The sequence below is a fragment of the Wolffia australiana genome, chromosome 10 (genome assembly GCF_029677425.1).
Source record: "Wolffia australiana isolate 7733 chromosome 10, ASM2967742v1".
NCBI lineage: Eukaryota > Viridiplantae > Streptophyta > Magnoliopsida > Alismatales > Araceae > Wolffia > Wolffia australiana.
In genome coordinates this window covers 7208366-7232292 of record NC_135844.1, presented here as the reverse complement: position 1 = coordinate 7232292, position 23927 = coordinate 7208366, and the positions used below count along the sequence as shown (strand labels likewise).

Genomic DNA, 23927 nt, shown 5'->3' with positions numbered 1-23927 from the left:
CGGCTACTCCCGGTCTCCCCCCTTTCAACTCTACTTATTCCTCTTCTTCTCCCCCCCTCTCCTCCGCACTCCTCTTCTTCGATTCACCTTCTTCTTCGATTCCTCCTCGATTCACCTTCTTCTTCTTCGATTGTTCGTCGATTGATCGTCGATTCTTCCTCGATTCAACTTCTTCTTCGATTGTTCGTCGATTGGTGGTGGATTGTTCGTGGAAGGTTGGGGATGGCGAGCGGGGATAGGATAAAGGGGCCGTGGAGTCCGGAGGAAGACGAGGCGCTGCAGAGGCTGGTGCAGAAGCACGGGCCGAGGAACTGGTCGCTGATAAGCAAGGCGATTCCAGGGAGATCGGGGAAATCGTGCAGGCTGAGATGGTGTAATCAGCTGTCGCCGCAGGTAGAACACCGGCCCTTCTCCGCCGAAGAAGACGAGACGATCGTGAGAGCGCACGGCAAATTCGGCAACAAATGGGCGACGATCGCGCGATTGCTCCACGGCCGAACGGACAACGCCGTGAAGAACCACTGGAACTCCACGCTCAAGCGCAAGTACGGGAACCAGACAGGGAACAGAACGGAGGACGACGACGACGGGACGGGGTCCCCGCTGGCGAAGCGGACGGCCAGCGAGTCGAGCTCCGAGTTGAGCGAGTCGAGCCAGCCTTCTCCGAAGCTCTACCGGCCGATTCCGCGGCCCGCCGTCGCGGCCACGTCGGACGACCCGGCGACGGCCCTCACGCTCTCGCTCTCTCTCCCCGGGACGTCGTCTGAGACGGGACGCGCGTCTCCGTCATCCGCTGGGATGACGGACGACGTCTTCGCCGTCGTTCAGGAGTTGGTTCGGAAGGAGGTCCGGAGCTACATGGCCGGGCTCGAGCGAGGCGGTATCGTGTTCCTGCAGGACCCGCAGAAGCACCTCGATAACGTACGCAACGCCGCGGTTAAGCGGATCGGGATTAGCAAGCTGGAGAGTTAACCAGGCAGGTTAGATTCAAATCGAATCGAGAAAAAAAAAAAGGAAAAAAAAATCGCTGTTTTCTTCTTCTTCTTCACTGAATAAGAGAACGGCTTCCGGTTTTCTGTACAGCATGCAAGTTAACCCTTTTTTTAATTTTAAAGATCTTTCTTTTTTCTCTTCTTCTTCGTCGATTTGAGCAATTGAGCTCGAGCCGGATGAAATCTCCGCTGACCCACATCGAAAGTAGCGATTTTTGTTCGATCTGTGGAGGTTTGATTTGGTGGGTGTGGACGCAGAGGAGTGTTCTGTGGGCGGTTCTGCGACAGGCCTATCGGGAACGGCGGTCACCTCAGACGGCGGCTGCCGTTGTCGCATTTAATTATTTTAGGAATATTATTTGATTCGGAAAGTTCTCTTCTTTCTCGCTTCTCGCTGTTTTTTTAATCCTCAATCGCCTTCTAATTAGGGGTATTAATATTCGTCTTAATATTGATTTTAAAAATGTGGATCCAGTTGACCTCGAGGACTATTCATTTGGGAAAATAAAATATCTTTCCGTTCATGGTTAATGTAATTCCCTAAATTTAAGGATGTAAAATGAAAATCGAGCCGACCCTGGATTAAAATTTCCTGAAAAGAAAGTGTACTAAAATCTCCGAAATTTAATAAAATATCGTAGGGGGTAGTTAATTTAAGGCGATTGTAACAAATTTCTTTTTTTCCCGTCGCACTCTTCCCATAAATGATGTAGTCGTATTTTCCTCTATTTAAACATCTAAAAATGAATTATGATATTGGGAAAATAAAATATTACTTCGAAACAGTTAATATCGGAATACAATGTTCACCCCAAGTTCATGGATATCATGAACATGAACTAAATTTCAATTCATGATTAATCATAATCCCCAGAAATCATGATTAAGCATGCAAAATGAAAATCGAGCTGACCCAGAATAAAATTTTCACGAAAAGAAAGTTCTAGCAAAGTCTCCGGAATTTAATTAAATATCTGACGAGCGTATTGAAAGCAAATTTTAATGTTTAATTTCGTCGATGAAAGCAAATTTGTATTTTTCCCATCGCCTCTTCCCATTAAATGATATGAGGTTGACATGCGATGAAGTCAGTTTTTTTCCTGAATTTTAACAATTAAAGTCCAAATCGAGATTGTCTCCAATTAAGCTACAAACACTCAATAACCCTTGTACCTAACTTCGGAAATTTAAGAATATTATCCTACAAGCCAATTCAACCCCAATATAATGGATAAAATCAAATCGAAACGAAACTATCATATAAAAAATTCCTAGAACTCGAGCAAAAGTCAAGATCAGCCAAGCGAAACATATACTAACGGTTAAACATATTTTCCTTAATTTAACCATTTAAAAAGCAAATCGAGGTCCCTCCCCCCGCCACCAAAAAAAAATATATAGAAAGAAATCTACCCCCTCCCGAAATTTAAGAACATTATCTGACGAGCGTATGTACGCTGAAGATAATGGATTCGATCAAAGCGAGAAGGCAATAAATAAAAACCATATAATAAATTCCAAGAAATCGTGCAGAACACCTCGGCAAAACAATAAATAAACTTTGAACTTACATATTTGCCTAATTTAACCATTTGAAATGCAACTCGGGATCTCCCCCAACGAATAAATACTGCAAAATTAATTCTACCAACTTCCGAAATTTAAGATTATTGTCTGGCAAGTGAATCCACCCCCAAGATAATGGATAGAAGCAAACCGAAACGACACTTAATATAAAATAGAAAAAGTATTCTCCAAAATAGAGCAAAACCCGGGATCACCAAAGCAAAACAAAGAAAATACTTAAAAATATTTTTGTGAATTTAACCATTTAAATTGCAAGATCCCTCCTCCCACCAAATAAAATTCTAAAAAAATTTCTATCCAATTTCCGAAATTTAAGAATATTATCTGACAAGTGAATTTACCCCCCAGAACGGATACAATCAAACCAAAACGTCAATGAGTATAAATCTGTAAATAAATTCCCAGAAATAGAGCAAAACTTAAGATCACCAAAGCAAAAGAAAGAAAAATGTTTAATCATATTTTCGTTATTTTAACCATTTTTAATGCAAATCCAGATTCCCCCATAGAATAAAATACTAAAACAAAGGCCTACCCCACTTTCAAATTTTAACCTTATTAATGAACAAGCGTATTCACCCCCAATATAATGGATCGAATCAAACCCAAAAGTCACTAAATATAAATCAGCAAAAAAAAGTTTCCCGAAATCGAGCAAAACAAAGAAAAATGATTAAACAAAATTTCCTGAATTTAACCATTTAAAAGACAAATCGAAATTGCTGCCCCACCCACTCCGTCCGAATAAAATACTAATAAAAATCTACCCAACTACCAAATTTTAAGATTGTTATCTGAAAAACGTATTCACCCCGAAGATAATGGATAGAATCAAAGTGAGACGACACTACATAAAAATAATATAAGAAATTCCCAGAAATCAAACAAAACTCAAGATCACCAAAGGAAAACAAAGAAAAAAGTTCAAACCTACACTATGACAAGCGTATTCACCCTAAAGATAATGGATAGAATCAAAGGGAGATGACACTACATAAAAATCATATAAGAAATTCCCAGAAATCAAGCAAAACTCAAGATCACCAAAGAAAAAATGTTACACTCTTGTAATTCAAGTCAACTTGGTTGAAATTCCAAATGCTGTAATGGTCCACAATGTACTGGATAGATGAGGTAGAAAAAGATAGAGAGGTAGATTAGAGAGAGAGAGGTGGCGGGGTTGATGATGCCACAGAGCAGACAAGTTGGACAATGCCTAGACTCGGTCCGATTGCCACCCTCCGTCAGAAGTGGTCGTCTGCGACGAGGAGGGTCAGAGAGGCCCTCGAAGTGGAATGCACAATAGCACTTATCAAGAGTAGGCCCTTAAAAACATCGAGGAGATTCTGGATGAAATAATCACTGTCACTGAGAGTGGGCCAGTGCAAAAGTTTCTTGTTCATTGGCAGGGGAAACTATCTACTGACGATGCTTGGATCTCTGAGCGGACTGATCACCTGCCAATGAACAATAAACTTTCGCACCGGCCCACTCTCAATGACAGTGATTATTTCATCCAGAATCTCCTCGATGTTTTTGTGCCAATCGGATGGTAAAGAGGGGGAATGGACTTGGCAAACTCGCTCTCTAGAGAGGGTAAGGGTAGCGACTAGTCATTAGATGAAGGAGGTGTGGCTGGATAGAAGACCAAATCAGAGACGTTGAACGTTCAACGTCCTTCTTGGGGAATCAGCCGCCTCTGCACCGCCTCTGCTCCGCATGCGCGCCACACGGCGTCCTCACTCCTCCAACGCCCCGTCAGCGTGGCACTGTGCCACCGCCTGTGCCACAACCATGTCGCCACACCGTCCGCGTTGCCGCCAAGCCGCATCGCCACCCCTGCCGCCGCCTGTGCTGCCTCACGTGTCGGCGCCCGCCAGCGTCTAGACTGATCCTTGCGTCACGGTGCCCCCTAGCCCCGCCCGCGCCTCTCATGCACGCCTTGTTGCCCCGTCGCACTCTGCACTCGCTGGTGCCACCCGCCACCCGTGCTCTGATAACTCGTCGCCACGCTCTGGTCACAGGCCTCTCCTGCTCCCACTACACCAACAGCGCAGCGTCTGTGCCTTCGTGCCGCCACCTGTAACCCTACGTGGGTCGTCGCTCGAGTGCCCCCCACATCACCACGTCACCCTCGCTTGCACCAAAGGTCCGTTCTTCCTCTCACTAGTGACTTGTGTTATTTCATCTGGCATTTTCTACCGTGTTTTTCCACCGCAATATTATGGCCATCGAGATTTTTTTCTTGGTAGAGGATAGGTGTGCGTTTCTTGGTTTTCTGGCCATCAAGATTTTAAACTCTGAGTTTCGTTTTCACTGAGTGGTTGTCAGACACCATTCCCGCCCTCGAACAAGGAGAGGGGCTGCACCATCCTCACATTTTTCTGTTTTTAAAGGTTCAAACCGACCAAATGATTCTGAAGCTTGTTTTAATACCATTTCCTGGCCTCATCTAGTTGACCTCACCAATATCCACACTAGCTGTCCTGCAACAGGATGCTAGATAAAAATCATACAAGAAATTCCCAAAAATTGAGCAAAACTCAAGATCACCAAAGCAAAACAAAGAAAAACGTTCAAACCTACTATATGACACATGTATTCAACCCCAAGATAATGGATAGAATCAAAATAAGACAACGCTACATAAAAATCATACAAGAAATTCCCAAAATCAAGCAAAACTCAATACCACCAAAGCAAAACTGTTACACTCTTGTAACTCAACTCAACTAGATTGAAATTCCAAATGCCTTAATAGTCCACAATGTACTGGAGAGACAAGGTAGAAGAATGTAGAGAGGTAGATTAGAGAGAGAGAGAGAGAGAGAGAGAGAGAGAGAGAGAGAGAGAGAGAGAGAGAGAGAGAGAGAGAGAGAGAGAGAGAGAGAGAGAGAGAGGTGGCGGGGTTGACGACGCCACCAAGCACACGGGTTGGACAACGCCATCGAGCAGACGGGTTGGACAATGCCTGGACTCGGTCCGATTGCTGCCCTCCAACAGGAGTGGTCGTCTGCAACGAGGAGGGTGTTAGGACCCCACTGAAAGTCTACAAAAGAAAGTCTCGTGGGCCTCCGCAGGGCTCACAACTCGCATCAGCTCCCATTAGGGCGGAAGTAAAGGACGGGGCGTCCTTCTTAAGGGAGGGACGGAGATGGAAGAGGGCATCGAAGAACTGGTATCCTTCCCCTCCTTACTCTCTCTCTCTCTCTCTCTCTCTCTCTCTTCCTGGCATCTTCCTCGCCCTACCTTTCCTTGACCCAGCTGCTCTTCCCACCGAGTCCCTGATCCCCTTACTCCTCCCAGGTTACCGAGCGTCCAACGGCAGCACCTTGAGGAAGAGCTTCCCCGAGACAAGGCGTCCTCGGACTTGTTCCCTTGGAAACCTCGTTCTCTTGTCGTTTCCTGTTTTGTATCCGTGGGTGTTAAAGAACCCTTGTGTTGCATAAATCGTGGACCATCTCCTCTTCTACTCATTCGGAGGGCTGGGGTCTTAACAGAGGGTCAGAGAGGCCTTTGAAGTGGAATGCACAACAGCACTTACCAGAGTCAAAAGCCCCTTCTCTTCTCTGATAGTTTGCTGAAATAGTCCTCGCTAATGGGCCTCCGGCATGGGCCTGGGCCGGCGTTCATACATGTGGTGGTGTATCGCATCAGGACTCCCTCCTAATGCAATCAGCTCGTCCTCAAGCTGAAAAGCCGGAAACTGTTGGCGCAGTCAATCGATAGAGTCCCAAGTTGCCTCGAAGTAAAGAAGGCCGTCCCAATGCATGAGAACTTGAGCCAAAGATCAAAACGCCGTAATCTGCGACGGCGTGACTCGCTCTTCTAGCTCTTATGTGAGGCTTCTCAGTAGTGCTTGTACCTGTGACTTCCACTGCTCGATTGAGTTGCGATACATGAAACACCGGGTGAATATGAACCTCTACCAGTAAGTTGAGGCAGTATGCCACCGATGGGTGATCCTGTACGGCCCGAAGTATTTCGCTGCCAGTTTCTCATTTGATACTCGTGCAAGCGACTTCATGTAGTACGGCTTCAGTTTGAGGAATACCAGGTCCCCGATGTGGAACTCAACATCCCTACTGCGGCGATCAGCCTTGCTCATCATAATTGCTTGTGCGTGCTCCAAGTGTTGGAGTAGATTCAGAACCTGATCCCTCTCTTGAAGGAGATGGTCCACATCGTCCAGCGGTGTCGCTGTGCTACCAGGATGTAAAAGCGTCAGCAGCTCGCGTCCATATACCACCTTGAAGGGTGTCATTTTGATGGCGGCGTGGTATTAGGTATTGTAACTAAGCTCTGCTCAGTGCACCCACCAACACCATTTTTTAGTTGATCTTGTGCAAAACAACGTAGATAGGCCTCAAGGGATCCATTGACCACATTAGTCTGTCCATCGGTCTCCGAGTGGTATGTTGACCTGTGTTTCAACTTGGTGCCTTGTAGTTTATGTAGTTCAGCCAAAAAATGGCTCAAGAAAATACTGTTGCAGTCTAACGCTATAGTCTGTGGGGCGCCGTGGAGCTTTATGCTTTCCGTGGTGAATTTAGTGGCCACTTCCCGGGCAAAAATGGATGACAAAGCCCAATGAAATGGGCATACTTATTGAGATGGTCAACCGCGGTCAATATGCAGTCCACGCCTCCCAACTTGGAAAGGCCTTCTATGAAGTCCATAGAGATGTGTTCCGAGATCTGTTGCGGAATGGGAAGTGGTTGTAGGAGTCCCACTCGAGAAGTGATGATGCCTTAAATCACTAACATTGTGAACAGCCGTTGACATACACCTTGATGTCATGTTCCATACCCCGCCTATAAAACTGTGATGCCACTCCTTTGTATGTCTTGAGAAAACCCCAGTGACCCCCGATGATGTCATCATGAAGTTCTGTCATGACGTGCCCAATTCTTGGAGAGTGTGCGGGAATCACAAAACGGCCATCGTGAAGAAGTGTTACGTCTGTCATTTTGTATTTGCCTTGACTGTTGGGGTTCTCCCATAACATATGGATGATTGTCTGCAGGGTTGCATCTCCGTCCACCTTGTTGGGTTCGGTGCCTTGGTTTGTCGATGGAAAACATGTTTCCATGGATGCGGAAGCAGGTCAATGGATTCGATCATTCTTTAAAATAAAATATCGTATGTACCTTTCGAGGAGCTCGTTCCACCTTTGACTTTGTCGCTCCGAGATTGTTCAAAAGCCGTTCACGTGTCTAGCCTCTAGAAGTATCCACACGATCACTCGGCGCTTAGATCTCCATGTCTTCTTCTTCAACTCTTCTTGAAAATCTAGAAGATCTCCTCACCATAAAGACACTCTCCTTGGATGAGTGGAGAAGAGAATGTGATGTATGACTTCGTCTAAGACGTCATCCGGTAGACACCGAATATGATGGTTCGGTGCCGATAAAGGATGATGGTATCGAACATCGACGGTGTCGTCGTCCGAAGAGTAACCCTAACGGGTCGATGTAACTATGATATGCAAAATGAATGTCCTACGTGTCGTACACCTAGGCTCTGACTCGAGGGAGGCGCCGAGCTCCATGCTTGGACGGTGTCGCCGGGTGACGGCGATGGTGGCCTCTCGAACCCCGTCAGAGCGACGAAGGCATCTGCGGCCGAATGGATCTATCCGTAGGGCTTGCATGTAACGGACGTACTCGTCCGTACTGGTAAGACACTTAAAGTCATTCGTAGTTTTCTCTCAATGCCTCTCTCACATACCTAGCCCGAGTGCGGTGGAGTCAAGATGAAGTTATACTGCAAAAGGTAAATAAATGAGTGACGGGAGAGGATGGCGTTCCTCATCGGCGTGGCTCGCGGTGCAGATCTTTGTCGATGTCAGCGGCGAGTCAGAGCGGGTGGGCGAAGAGATACCGGAGCTGGATCTCTATGTAAAGGTCAGAGAAGAGAGGACAATGAGTATGGCAGTGAGCGCGGCTCAAGCCGGCTACTAGTCCAAGTCAGCGCGCCTCTTGTGGTTGGCAGCGCTGACAGAGTGGGAAGCTAAGGCGAGCGGGTGAAAACGGGATGGTTGCCTTCGTGGCTGAACACCCGGCCTCTCACATGATGGCTGTCGGATAGTGTGGGTGACCGATCGAACTCACGCAGCGTCGGTTGGTGACCACAGAGTAATGACTAACCGGTGTGGTATTAGGAGGGTCAAATTGCGTGACCGGAATCTCCTAGAGCTTCAGACGGTCAGGGTCATGTTTGATGACCAAGCAGGGCCGTGCGGTGGCGTAGGAGTTGGGGAAGATTTGCACTGCAGCAGGAGTCACCGGGAGGTGTTTCTCAGCAACGGATTGACCCGAGAAATCTAGACTAGGGCTCGTTCTGGCAGACAATGGAACGGAAGTCAGACCTGCTGTTCCCATCAAGCCCCTTTTCACTCGTTGACCGGCGGCGAGCTACCTTCACCAATGAGACCAATATGTAGAGATCCACCTCCGAGAGGGCTAGCAGCGTTGACTGGCACCCACGACACCTTCCGATGGGAAGGGAAGCTTCTCAGAGGGGTGGGGAGTTCGATTCCCCCATTCAGCCGCCGACACTCACTGGACAGACGGCTCCGTGATGGAGAATGGACGTCAATCGCGGCACCCAAATTGAGGAGGGGGGGCGCAACACGAGCCTCTCCATGAAGGGAAGAACCCGGTGTGGAGGAAGAGGGAAGGGCAAATGGTCCACACACCCCTTTCCTGCTCTTTCTTCCCCGATGCTAGCTTCTCTCCGCGCTATGCTTGAAATCAGCCAGTAATTTTGCTGGATCCTGCACCTGCCGTGCGTGGATTTTGCCACACAATTTCATGAACAGGGAGCAGAGAAAATTCACTACGAATGGAGAATTTCGTTTTCCCTGTCCTCCTTGATCGTCCTCTTCTCCCCTTCCTTCCTGCAATCACTTCTATGAAGAATGGGGAGACCAGAAATCAAAAACAATGGTTCTTCTCTCTTTCCTGGTCTAAGGGATTAGGGCGCCCCCCTCTTCCCTTAGAAAGGGGAAAAGGATGGGCCCTTAAGTGGGCCAACAAAAGGGGGATGAAGGGTCCATTAGGGGGCCCTTATAGAATGGGCCCCCATTACAAAGAAACAAGGGAAAATGAAAATATAAAAAGATAACAAGGGGAGGCAAAGGGATCCCTCTCGTGATGATGACGACGGGCATGCGGACATGTCGCGCACGTGATGAAAACACAATGACGAGATGAGAAAACATAAAACACAAGAAAGAACGAAGAAACAAAATACGATAAGTCGAGCAATCTCATTCGAGCTTCGACGACGGCGGTGGGCGGCACGGACGACATCATCGCCGATCTTCGATGGCATGCGCCATCATAGTGGAGAAAGGGAGAGCTTTCAAATCAGGCTTGCATGGGTGCTTAAAATGAGACCCTTTCCATCTTTATATTTCAGTTAAGGTTTTTCTCGTAAACCCTAAAAAGTAAAAGATATCCACCAATGCCCTTATGACCTTGTACGTGTGACCCTCTAGGCCCATGAATCATAATAGTTAATAACTTTAGTGGCCCAATAAAATTCATCGAACAACCTTATTAATTAACTTTATCAACATATAGATTAATTAAAGAAGGATTGATTTAACCCAATCGACAGGTTTAATGTCCATCCCGTGGGGTGCCAAGCTACACCTCATGCTCTAGAAGATACCGAGTAGTCTCGAACTCTCTCATGGACCCTTTACCCTCATTAGTTACTATATATGTATAATCCACCATCCGTGCAAGACTCTCGAATGATTTAGGGTATGGTTTATCATCAAACCCTTAGCTGTCATTCGATTAGTACTGATGCGTAACGGGGATTATTAGAGAATGCCTTCTCCAATATCCAATATCCTCACTACCCTGGCCAGAGATTTTTCTGCATCGTCTTCCATGAGTCAATCTCCTCTTATATCGAGGGCAGATGATCCCGTCTTGACCACTCAATCATCTCCATAAGCGTCGTACTACGTACGATATATAAATTATTTGAATCCCATGATTAGAGGCCCGCAAGTCATAGTCAAAACGTAGTTGTCTACTCACGAGATGTCCTTCGTGTCTCAGGTTAGTGGATCACTTATACAACCGTCACTTGAATCAACCCAATTGATGTTTAAGTATAATACCATTCAAGGATTCGTATGGATCAATTCAATGAACTCTTTCTCCAAAGAGCACCCACTATCTGTCCTTAGTGTCACTATACTAATTGCCATAGGATCAGCTAAGTAGGATCAACTAGTGCTATTCTATCCTGATAATTTGATGTATGTCTCAACTATCCATTGAATAGGAATATTTAGAATACATGTTTAAAGACTAGTGATCCCTGTATTATGATCTCATTATAATTCACTAAGTCATTGCACGTATTCTTGGACTTCATTATGAACATTGCACGGAATAATAATGAACGTAAATATTTTATTCAATGAACTTAAATAAACATGATAGCGTGATTGGCTTGACGTCCACATAATATCCATCACACCTCCTATTGTAGGCCTTCTACATTGCCCCATGGAGAGAGTTATACAACATGTGCAGTCTTGTCCGCCGATGTCATTTGGTAGGATAGTGCATCGACCACTTGAATTGATCTGCCTGCCTTGGATTTCTCTTTGATGATAACCCATCAGTTTCAAGAGTAATTGATTATATCCACCTTGTATTTCTCTTTGCTCGAGCAAGTGGTTGATGCTTCTTTGATCTGTGCGTATGACAAACACGTGGAACATTAGATAATGCCACCATTTCTTAACTGCAAAGACCACTGCTATCAGCTCTCTTGCATAAGTTGAGTGGTTCTGGATGGTGGTTGGCAGGGCCTTGCTGAAGAATGCGATGGGGTGTTCATTTTTCAGCAACATTGCACCCACTCCCATTTCTGATGCATCTGTGTTGATCATGAATGGATGCATGAAGTCAAGGAGAGCCAGTACAGGTACTAATGACAACACGTGCGTCAACTCTTCAAATGCATGTTGCGCTACCTATCCCCATTGGAAATATCATTTTTTGAGCAGTTGGGTCAGAGGCCAAGCCTTGGAAGCATAACCCTTGATGAATTATCAATAGCACCCTACCAAACCCAAAAATCATCACTGCTGGCATAGATTTTGAGGGGGTTGCCATTCGTGGACAACTTCAATTTTTTCTGCATCTGTGGCTACTCCCTTAACTCAAATCCAATGTCCCAAATATTCCAATCGTGGTTGTGCAAAGGAGCACTTTTTTGTATTGATGCTCAGTTAAGGCTCTGCCAGTACTTGCATGACCGTTAGTAAGTGTGCCTCATGCTCATCTATGGTGCGACGATAGATTAAGATATCGTCAAAGAAGACCAACACAAACTTTCAGATGAAGGGTTGAAAGATCCCATTCATCAGGGGTTGAAAGGTGGCAGATGCATTGCACAGTCCGAAGGCCACCACCAAGTACTCGTAAATACCCTTGATGCATGCGGAATGCGGTCTTCTTGATGTTGTTGGGCTTCATGCGAATTTGGTGATACCCCAACTTGAGGTCAAGCTTTGAAAAGACCATCGTGCCATGGAGCTCTTCTAGGAGCTTGTGTACTCCATCGGAATAGGAAATGGATTGGGCACGGTGACACTACTGAGGACCCAATAGTCAATACAGAACCGCCAACTGCCTGTCTTTTTCTTCACTAGTAGAGCTGGGTTGGAGTAGGGGCTGCATGATGGTGGGATGATACTTGCAAACAACTGTTCCTCCACCAGTTTTTCCAACTCGTTTTTCTTTAGGTGGGAATACCAATACGGACGGTAGTTGACTGCCTCCGCCCATGGGATCAACATGATCTGTTGGCTGTATGAATGGTGCGGCACTAGTGTCTTTGGCATCTGAAAAATGGACGAAAAATTGTGTCTGATATAACTTAACAACACTGTCTTTTGTCTTCGCCCCCACTTCTTGCAAGGCCACCGACGAAGTTATGGACAATTTGCAGAGTCCCATAACTATGGGTTGGTCACGCTAGGTCCATGATGACGTCAATGCTACTCCGAGTTGGATCTCACCTAGATCACCCTATAGTGTGTGCCATACGTCATCCACTTGGAACCGTAGTAGCAACAGGTCCCATTGTGTCGACGTTCACCCGAGGGTGCGGAGCTAAGAGACGCCCAATATGACATCGAGGCATAGATCTTGTACCAGATAAAAAGAGACAGTTGCTGAATACTCTTGAATTTGGAGTTGAATGTCGGAACACAACTCCATTCCCTAGGTCCATCTGCTATCTCCGTAAAGAATGCGGTACAGAGTAGTCTGCTGCCTTCTCAAGCTCAGTGATGAAGTTGTTGGACGCCCCTGAGTCAATGATGACCTCTTTGTCTTGGATACGACCATTGAGTTGCACAGAATGCGCCGATGACATGTTGGTAACTACTTGAAGAGTGATCCTTTATAGTTTGCGCGGGCTGTCAGCAAGGGAGCTGGCGTCGTCCCCCCTCTCTGCTTCATCATCTGATAGAATACCCATCGAGTCCTCTTTATTCATAACTATAGAGACGTTGAGCGTCTTACGGTACACATGTCTTGGGGTGAACTTTTCGTTGCATTAGAAACACAGCCCTTGTGCTCTTCGGCCGGCAAACTCATTCGCAGTTAGGCGAAGTTGGCATGGGGCCTGTGGAGGCAGTGTTCCTCTTGTCATTGCACCCAATTGAGCTGGGGCAGTGAAGCTTCTTAACAATTTACCCCCGGATCTCTGAGCCATGCTACTTTGCTAGAGGAGGATGGTTCCAATTGGCCTCAAAGTTTTTCGGCTTTGAATGCGCAGTCTATCAGGGCTTTAGTGGAACGAGGCTCCCGTCGGTCGATCTCCACCTGGAGAGACAGTCGCAGAACCGAGTACAATGCGTGCATAGCAGTTTCTTCTGATATCTACGGTAAGTAGCCAACCAAGTCGACAAAGGAGAAGACCACTTCGTCCACGGAGCCCGTTTGATGGAGCTTAAACAATTGATGGTATGCCTCCCAGGGTTGTAAGACGAAGCGATGCAACGATTTTTGTTTGAAATTGTCCCAGCTGACAAATCCGGCTCGGTCATCTTTGAAGCAGAATCATGCTGACGCTTTGCCTTCCATGTATGACAAGACAACTTGGAGTCACTCGACGTCCTGAGCTGGGTACGATCGGAAGTAATGCTCCACGTGCCGCGTCCAATGCTCTGGATGCCCTCCCGTGAAGGATGGTGTTTCAGCAAACCGATGATGGCGAGGGGACTGGTGTTGCTGATTGCCATGGCGGTGTCCTCGTCGAATGGGCCCTCGCCATTCATAATCTTTGTCCTCATCGCGATCCGAATCGGAGTCTCCGGTGAAGGCCCGGCTGTCATGACGGGGCATCAAGGGCGATAGACGAGGTCCCAACCATAGTCATCGTGGCGGAGACGGCTCCCTTGAACCCAGGCGAGCTCCCGGTGGTTCCCGAGAGCTCCCACAGTGGGACCTGTGCATGGGTAGCCTCAAGCCGTCGTCCCTATGACCCGGTCAGTACTCTTGCAATGGTAGGCAGTTTCGGGCCAATTTAGACTGCCAGTGAGCTCCTGGAAGCTCGTCGTCGGCGATCCAGCGGCATTCCCATCTGAAATCTGGAAGGCTCTTGCTGTCCTTCGTGCCGCCAAACCTGGCCGTGCGAGATGGAGATGGGTCGTCGGCCGAGAGGCCCCTCAGAAGTGTTTTTTGATTCTGAGATTGGAGCTCAGGGTGGTCTCGGTCATCTGCAATTTGGCCTCCTTCTAGTGGCTGACGAGCTGGGCAGCCCATAAGTGAGCCCGATTGACTTATCTCACCCGTCTGCTTAAGGTGGGCCCAATCTCGTCGTGGGACTGGTAAGTTGGGCCACGGGTCTTTACTCGCCGGCCCATTAAGCCGACTGGGGAACCGAAACGACACTAAAAAAATTTAGAAAATAAAAAGAACTCAAGATCACCAAAGAGAGAGAAAGAAAAACGGTAATCCAACAGAATTCGACCGTTGCCTTGTGCAACGTCTCTCTCCGTTGCACCCACCCTCCTCCTCTACAAAGACGCCACCATCTCAACATAGAGAGAACACCGACGTGCAGACCTCTCTCAAACGTCGTCTCTCAATTCAATCTCCGACAATGAAAGAGAGAGGCGAAGGGCAGGCTAAAGAATCGAGCGAGATGCCCACTGACGACAGCCGTCGATGGTGCAGACTCAAGAGAAGAAGATGCGATGGAGCCCTCCCAGCCGTCCGATCTCCCTCCCCGCCGCCCGTTTCTTCCTCCGCCGCGACGCCCAGCTCCTCCCAGTTGAACACGACGGAGCTTCGCTTGCTCGCCTTCGACGATTCTTCCTCGAAGAACACGGTCGAGGAGGAAACTTCTCCTCTGCAAGTTGCTGAGATTGCTCCGGTAAATCGATTAAATGTAGTTTACTTTGATTTTTTTTTTGGTGGGTCGTCTTGATTTGATTGAATGGATGTGGGTTTTTAGAATGGGGAGCAGTGCCCGTCGGAGGAGGAAGAATGGGAGGAGGCGACGTTGTCGTTTCGGTGCAAGTGCGGTGCGGAGAAGGAGTTTGGATATCGGTTTTTCAACAAGAAGCCTGCCCGCGAGTAGATATAAGATGACGATAATTGTATAGTTTTTACGCCCACAGTCTCTCTCTCTCTCTCTCTCTCTCTCTCTCTCTTTCTTGATCGTCAGATGAACACGTCGACGGGGTTATCTTCAACCCTTTCCATCTCTCCCTCTCTCGATCTTGATCCAATTCAACGGGGTTATCTTCAACTTCTCTCTCTCTCTCTATCTTGATCATCGTATTACTCATCGGCGTGGTTATCTTCAACCCTTTCTCTCTCTATCTGTTGATCTTGATCCTTGGTACCGTTTTTGAAACAAGAAGCCCGCCCAAGAGTAGATGACGAGGACGATAATTGTTTCGTTTTTACGCACAGTCTCTCTCTCTCTCTATCGTGATCATCGGATGAATATGTTGACGGATTTATCTTCAACCCTTTCTCTCGCTCTCTCTCTCTCTCTTAATCTTGATTTTGATCTTGATCCGATTCAACTGGGTTATCTTCAACTTTCTATATTTCTCTCTCTACCTCACTCTCTTTATCTTGATCATCGGATTACTATTCGACGTGGTTATCTTCATCTCTCTCTCCCTTTCTCTCTCTCTCTCTCTCCTTGTGTGTTGATCTTGATCCTAGGCTAAACAATTGAACGTGGTTATTTTCATCTTTCTCTTCTCCCTCTATCTCTCTGTTGATCTTGATCCTTGTCTAAACAACTGAACGTGGTTATGTTCATCTCTCTCTCTCTCTATCTTCAAAACTTCAACGGAATTATCTTCGACATTGTCTTTTTATTGATTGTGATGCTCGGAAGAACAAATCAACGGGTTATCTTGAACCCTCTATCATTCTTTCTCTCTCTCTCTCCCCGTTGATCTTGATCCTTGTCTAAACAATTGAACGTGGTTATCTCTCTCTCTCTCTCTCTCCCTCCCTCTCTCTCTATCACACACACGCACACGCGCGCGCACACACTCTATCGACGGAGTTATCTTTTACATCGTATCTTTCTTGATTTGATGCTCGGATGCTCGGGTTATCTTGAACCCTCTATCATTCTCTCTCTCTCTCTCTCTCTCTCTCTCAGAGTTGAACAATTCAACGGGTTATCTTCAACCCTTTGTCTTTTCTTACTTAATTTTGATGGTCGGATGAACAATTCTACAGGTTTATTCTCAACCCTCTCTCTTTCTTCATTGTGATCGGAGGATGAATAATTCAACGGAGTTTCACCCTTCTTGATTTTGATCTACAGATGAAAAATTCGAGCAAATTGTCAACAGCCCTCTCACTCCCTTTTTCATTCTGATCATCGGATAAACAACACAAACAGGGTTATTACGATGGGGATCTACTGGATAATTAAAAAATGGCGCAAGGTTTTTATTATGTGAAGATACAACGTTATCCTCTTTCTGAGAGAGCGAGAAAAACCCCATCGCCCGGTAATTACAATCTGCTTGTTTGATAATCAAAGGGATGAACAATTCAACAGGGTTTATCCACCGATGAACCGGGCATTCAGATAATGGCATCAAATTTTGATACTTGGGACATACAGCGTTATCTTTTTTTCTGAAAATATGGGAAAACCCAGGTAGCCAGGTAATTACAGATCCAAGAAGAAGAACAACAAGACGGACAAGTAGAGGACAGACAGTAGATTAAGGAGCAGGGGGGGCAGGGATGACCTTCTTGACGATCTCGTCGCTGAGAGCGGCGATCTGCGAGTCAAGGGCTTTAATTGTCTCCTCCTTCTGGCGCTCGAGGTTGCTGAGTGCCTCGGTGAGCTCTGCCTCGACCCGCTTCCTGCCCTCAGCCAGCTTCTGCTCCAGCTCCGCCGTCGTCTCCTTCTTCATCTGGTTCAGCGCTGCCGAGATCTCGGCCCGAGCTGCCTTCATCACCGCTGCTGCCTGCTCCTCCATTCCCTTCATACAACAATCATCACGTCAACCTTAACGTCATCGAACCACATTGATAATGGAGCTGTCATCAATGGATTTGGATGACGAGCAGTTGGGTCAAGTGATCTCCATTGTCAGCAGTCATTTTGCTAAATTTTGGTTAACAATTAAAAATCAAATGTGAAAATGAAGCTGCCGTTGATGTCGCCATCGTCAACGTCATCTACCCATGTAGCAAACTGTTAGAATTTTTGCGTTACGGCTGTCCTAAAACTTATAGCTTGTCGCAAGGGCATCACTTTTCCTCAAAGACAGGATGTTATCCTTCAACATAAATGATGGTTGACATCTACTGTCTGTCATCCAAATTCCGTCATTTGCCAAGCTCTGGTAAGAAGTCAAGAACAGTGCCAATGTCATCGACCCTGTCTATGATGATGATACTAGATATTAATTAAAACGCTAGCGTTTTCAATGTCATCGACCCACATTGAAAACGATGATGTCATTGAAGAATTTGGATCATGACCTGTAGACATCAAGCTTCATCATCAACGTCATTGACCACATTAGCGATGACCAATGAATTTTTTCAGACCTCCGAACGTTTGAAAGTACAGCTTCCATTGACGCTACCATTGTCAATGTCAACGTCAACGTCATGGACTCAAACTCAAAATGACAATCTCATAGAAATTTTTTTGATGATTGATAGTTGATGACAACCTATATCATCGTGGTTATCATCGAGCCATGTTTGAAATGACGATACCATGTCAAATTCGAATGACAAGCAGTCGACATCAACCGTCTGTCCTTGTCATTGCCCTTAAATTTTGGTAAAAACCAGCCACAGAGTGTGAAGCTGCCGTTGACATTGCCGTCGTTATCAATCCATGTTCAGAACAATGACATCATTGTCAAAATCGAATGACGATCAGTAAACCTCAACTGTGCGTCATCGTCAACCAATGATTCCCCTAGAACAGACAGTAGAGGAGTATGAAGACAAGACAGCTGATGATGCTGTCATCACCACCATCAACATCATCGAGCAATGTTCTTTCAAAACAACAATGTCATGTTGAATTCAGATGAAGAGTGGTTAACATCAGCTGTCCGTCATTGTCACTGAGATTCTCCCTAGATTTGGGCAAAAAGGACAGTAGTAGAGAGAGAAGATGAAGCTGTTGTTGATGTTTCTATCGTTAACGTCAACATCGTCAATTAAAATTTTTGATGACAAAGACTTCATAGTAGAATCCAGATGATGATCAATTGACGTCAGGCATGGTTGTTTGGTTCCTTTTGTGCGAATTGTTCGTTCTGTTCAGTTTTCCAAACAGAACAATATCAAATTCGAACAGATCATTGCACAGACCCGTTTGCGGTTCTATTGTTTGCTTTGTGCGAATTTTATTCTAATTTTGTTCGAATGTGCGAATTTTGTTCGTTCTTGCACAAAAAAGGAACAGAACAAAGAACAAAGAACAAGGCCCTGTGTGTTTCTTTTGTGCGAATTTTTTGTTCGCTTTAAACGAACAGAACAGAACAGAACAACCATGTCTAGTTGACGTCAACCATTCATCATCATCAGCTGACATTTCTCCTAGATCTTGGTAGAAAACGGGCAGTAGAGGACTGCGATGCGGCCTCGAATCCGCATCGCAGCTGGGACTTGAAACACCAAAGCGCCAGAACTCCGGAACAGGTTGGACTGCCTTCCCGATTGGAGAGCTGCTTTTCCGGACTGCTTCTCGTTGGACAGCAAACTCCAGAACTCCGGAACTCCAAAACAAAACTCGGAAACTCTCATTCATACTGAACGTCAACGTCATCGAGCTTCGGATAACGATCGGTTGACGTCAGACCTGCGTCAACCTACACTTCCCCCCTCAATCTTGCTAAAAACGGCAGTAAGGAGTGTGAAGAGGAAGCCACCGTTGACGTTCCTACCGTCAACGGAAACGTCATCAGGCCAAATTCATCAAAACCAACTAAGCCATGTCGACGTCAACGTCATCGAGCTTCGGATAACAATCGGTTGACGTCAGACGTGCGTCATCCTACACTTCCCCCTCGATCTTGTTAAAAACGGCAGTAAGGGAGTGTGAAGTCGAAGCTGCCGTTGACGTTCCTACCGTCAACGGAAGCGTCATCGAGCCAAATTCATCAAAACCAACGAAGCCATGTCGACTTCGGACGACGCTAAGCGCGCGTCAACCGACACTCCCCCTTCCTAGATCCTAGTAGAAAAAACGGGCAGCAAAGGAAAGCGAAGAAGAAGCAGTGGATGACGCGGAAAACGTCATCGGACGCCGTACCTTGACCTCGGCGGAGGTGTCCTTGACGTCGCCGAGCTTGGAGCGGATGGCGGCGTCCCGCTCGTCCATGAAATTGCCGAGCGGGGTGAAGTAGATCTTGTCGAGGGCGACCATGAGGAGGAGAAACTCCGCGGCTATGGCGGGGAGCGTGAGGTTGAAGTCGAAGAGCGCGGCCTTCTCGATTTCGGCGGCCATGGCGGGGAGGGAGGAGGCGGCGAGAAGCCCGGCGGCCATGGCCGCGGCCTTGCCGGCGCTCGCCGGGCGCAGCGCGAGGAGCGCGCGCCGGAGCTGCGGCAGCCTGCGCGCGGCGACCTGCGCGGCCGGCGGGGACTTGGGCGCAGACGTGGAGAAGAGGACCCGCGAGGGGGTTTTGCAAGAGGCCATGACAGCGCTCGCCATGGGTCTGCTCCTCTGAAGCTCGCTTCCCTCTCTCTCTCTCTGCCTCTCTCTGTGGGTGGTTTTTTTTGCGGTGTCAGAGATGGGGGAAGAGGATTGGGGAGGGGGGATAATGGGAGAGGAAGTCCCTCGCTATCCTCTATCCTATCTCTTGGCCACAGAAAAATTTGATTTTTTTTTCTGGGTCTTCCCGGGGAGGGTTGCCCATAACTCGGTACTGGGGAAGGGCTCATGGGTCTGGGTTATGGTGCAGGATCGACCCTATTTGTTTTAGAGGTTCGTATGTATCGTCCCGTCCCAAATATTTTCGTCCATGTCCTGTCCCGTCCGAGATATAACCGTCCCGTACGATGTCTGGGAGGAAGTAGTGCTTACGTGACGACCGTGCGTCGGCATTAGGGCACTCAGAATTTGACATGTGGCACGGCACGTGCATCGGCCGGCTGGAGCTCGTAGCCTCCTTGACTTCCACGGGACGCAGAGACTGTTCAGTTCGCCGTCTGAGGCCCCATACGAAATAATCGTTTCCTTTAGAGACCGACGGACGATTCTGCATACCGTCATTCGTCTAAACTCCCGGAAGGTACAATTTTTCCATCCACTGACAAAATACCCGTCCCGTCCGCATCTGTGCACTATAGTCTGGGTAGAACATGAAAGTTGTGCACTGTAGTCTACTTTTTTTCTATGAAAAAAAAATCTCTGGGTTGTTTATTGGTTTTTCAGTTGTCCCATAATTTACATGTGAGAATCGGTATTGATGCTTTGTGTGGTGCGCCTTTTTTGAGTACTATTATGTACTTAATTTTAGAGTCCTACGTAACTGATATCCGCTATGGTGAGCTAAGAAGATTGTTATGGTAATTCAGTCCTGCATCTTAGTCTCCGTGTGTGAGTGTTTGTTTATTCTGAGGTTCTCTACCTCCGGAGAATCGATGGTTTGGATGGTTTTGTATGCCAGTGAGGATGGAAAACTAGAGAGATTAATATCTGAATTTCAAAATTCACAAACATGTAAAATCTTAAAAAATAAACCTCCTAAACTTTTGAAAGAAATTTAGTCATGGATGTAGAACCCTCAGTCATCTTTGTTTTGCATTATTCACATTAGCATGCAAAACTTATCCCTAATGATTCCAGGAGAATGAAAATTCTAATTATGTATTATATTTAAATAATAATTTTGTTTATATGGTATGGTGAACCATTTGAAAATCTTTGACATTAAGATGAACGGTAGCTAGCTAATTACCAATCTTATAAATGTGATAAGGGATGCTAGATGTTGAAATTCAAGAGGGATTAAAACCTATAAGAGAAACAAGGTGAGTCAAAGAGAGAAACTGAGCACCTGGCCCCCTCTAATATCTGGCATATAATAGAAGATTACTTTTGCAGTGATCCGATAAAGTTTAAAGGATGTACTTATACTTCTCCTCTTCCATGCCAACTTGTCCTGGGTAATTCTCTGAGTTGTCATATTAATATGACAAACATTTGCAAGAATCTTTCCCATTAGCGATCTTTTATCAATGTCATTGATACATTGATATATTTTCAAGTTGGATCATAATGGTCCTTTAATCCATGGCATTGAATGAGCTAGGCTCCTACGCTGCACTAGAAAATTTTTAAAGAGTGTACTTATGTTAATTACCTGACTATGATGATAAAATTAGAAATGTTTGCAAGCCAATATTTCCCACCAGAAATATTTTAAAAATGACATGTCTAAGGTGGATCAAAAGTGCTGATGGGGCGGATGACTAGGCGGTTAACGAAGCAGCTGACGTGGTTAGTGAGTGTACCAGAGTCACGTGAGATCCACGGCTACATTTAATCCCATCAACTAGATTCTATGCGGAGGATGGCCAAGGGCAGATCCATACATCTTCGCCTCTGGGCGTTGACTCTGTCATCCATGCAGCGGATTTTTGGTGAAAAAGGGGGCCACAAGGCATCCTATTGCCATCATGGACCCCCAAGGCAGGACCATAAGATTTAAGGCCAAGGAAGGTCCCTCCTTGTATTTTAAAAGGGCTCTTCAAATCCCCAATGTCACGATCTCTTGACCAAGCTACACTGCAGCAGTGGGAGAGCCATCCTTCAACTTCCTGGCCATCTAAGGATGGTGACAATTCTCTAGAGGCTTAGGGAGCTGAGGACAGATTGGTGGATCCAGTCACTTCGGATTCATGCCAACATGAAGGAAGGTAGCCAGGGATACACACAAAAGGGATGGCGATCAGCGCCCTCATTCTCCATCTTCCTAAAATCAAAAAAAGGAACTCCATACGATGTATTTTTCAAGTTTACCAGTTTCCGATTCATGGATTAAGTTCAAATCACTTTTTGAGTTTGATTTCTTCAAATTTAGTAGTTCGGCCTATGCGAGGCATTTTGACAAATACTGATAAGGTACTAACCATTTCATCTAATTTTCTCTAATTAAAAATATTAAAACTTACTTATGAAATATTTAAACTTATATAAACCATATTATATAATTATAAGCTATGCCTAACAATAATAATGATATAAATACATATTCATTAATTATTCTTATTAATCCTAATCGTCTTCTCTTATCCTCTCCCTCTCCATCTAATTAAGTAAACTCTTCTAAAAGATCAAAACCTTTTCTCCCCCTATCTCTCTTAATCTTAAACTCGTATAGTATATAAATCTTTCTTTACCGCATTAATCTATATGTAATTAAATAATCCCTTTATTATTATCATCATCATAATTATTACCCTATTCCTTAACTTCTTCCTATTATACGTTACTACAAAAAAACACTATTCACTAACTTCATAAATCACAATATTCCTTTACTTACTAAATTTATCCCTCCTATCTTACACAACCTAATATTAATACTTAATATATCACCTAATAAGAATAGTATTCTCACTAATCTCTCTTCATCTTATTTCTCGCATATCTTAATTAAAATCTAAAAATAATTCTTCCAGGACCTAACTTACTCTCTCCCTTTGTTAATAACACTGTAAATCAAATTCCATAACCTCCACTATATCGCTTATTCACTACCTCTAATAATTTTATAAAAAAATAAATTTATTGTAAATATATTGCTTCTCCCTTTTTCTAGTTCTCCCTAACACTACATTTACTACCTATTATGATATGTCATCTTACATTCTACCTTACTTTAATTACTTCTTTCTACTTACTACTTATCATCTTCCTTATCTCTTTCATCTCATCCCTATACAGTTAACTTATCTTATCACAGACGTTATCATCTTATTTGCCTTGACCCTAGTTCCACATTAGATATATCTTTAAAGGCCAGTCCATGTGGAGACAACCTCACTTCCATTATTCATATTTGATTGAGTTTCTTAAATTATAGATTGCATTTCCTTTATAAAAATTAAAGTTTCAATGATATTAAAAATAACACCATCATTTTCCCCTCTCATGTATGATATTAAATATGTCATAAAATTACAAATAAAAGTTTTTAGATAAATTTTTAGACATATTTTTCATGATATAATATCGTGTATCCACATGCAAAATCTGAAAATGTGTGTTTCTAAATAGAATAATAAATTATCGAAGAATGGGAAAAGATTTAATGATTTGACATCATACAAATGAATTAATAATTCTGTGAGGAATTGATTGTCATTTAACACTTTTCCAACAACCTAACATATATTCATTGTTGGCTGTTTGGAAAAAATGACATCCACAAAATTATATATATATATATATATAAATAAAAATACACATGTATATCAAACGCATATCATTGATATAAAATATGTTCTTATAAAAAAAATGCATCCTCATTCAATTTGCACCCTTTACATTTATCTTTTTTTTCTATACTGCAAAAGTTAATTTCTGAAACATGATAGAGGAGGTTACTATGTTTTTCAAACATGAAAAAAATGTTTGATGATAAGTTTATACATTAACATAATAGATAACTTATTTGTGATTGTATGTAAAATTCACAACTAAAAAAATCGTAACATCCATAAATACATTATATTCAGAACATATCTTGATATTTATTCATTGATTTGAATACTATTTAATATATTATAGATGTTGTGCTAAAAACTAATCTAATTTTGTATAATATTT

General features: G+C 44.9%; 3 protein-coding genes across 3 annotated transcripts; 2 read left to right on the top strand and 1 right to left on the bottom strand.

The window, feature by feature from the left end:
* The first annotated feature begins 62 nt into the window (after positions 1 to 62).
* On the top strand, positions 63 to 1381 carry LOC144708958 (transcription factor MYB73-like). The gene is made up of 2 exons (XM_078582422.1): positions 63 to 980; positions 1251 to 1381. The coding sequence occupies exon 1, from the start codon at positions 223 to 225 to the stop codon at positions 970 to 972; it is 750 nt and encodes a 249-aa protein (XP_078438548.1). The 5' UTR covers positions 63 to 222; the 3' UTR covers positions 973 to 980; positions 1251 to 1381.
* A 13102-nt stretch (positions 1382 to 14483) lies between these two features.
* LOC144708925 (uncharacterized) lies at positions 14484 to 15236 on the top strand. The gene is made up of 2 exons (XM_078582374.1): positions 14484 to 15005; positions 15087 to 15236. The coding sequence occupies exons 1-2, from the start codon at positions 14733 to 14735 to the stop codon at positions 15210 to 15212; spliced, it is 399 nt and encodes a 132-aa protein (XP_078438500.1). The 5' UTR covers positions 14484 to 14732; the 3' UTR covers positions 15213 to 15236.
* Positions 15237 to 16695: 1459 nt separating this feature from the next.
* PDE334 (ATPase, F0 complex, subunit B/B', bacterial/chloroplast) lies at positions 16696 to 19908 on the bottom strand. Its single transcript, XM_078582423.1, has 2 exons — positions 19404 to 19908; positions 16696 to 17103 (listed from the first exon to the last, which is right to left on the bottom strand). Exons 1-2 carry the CDS (start codon positions 19800 to 19802, stop codon positions 16840 to 16842), a joined length of 663 nt encoding a protein of 220 aa, XP_078438549.1. The 5' UTR covers positions 19803 to 19908; the 3' UTR covers positions 16696 to 16839.
* Positions 19909 to 23927: the final 4019 nt, after the last annotated feature.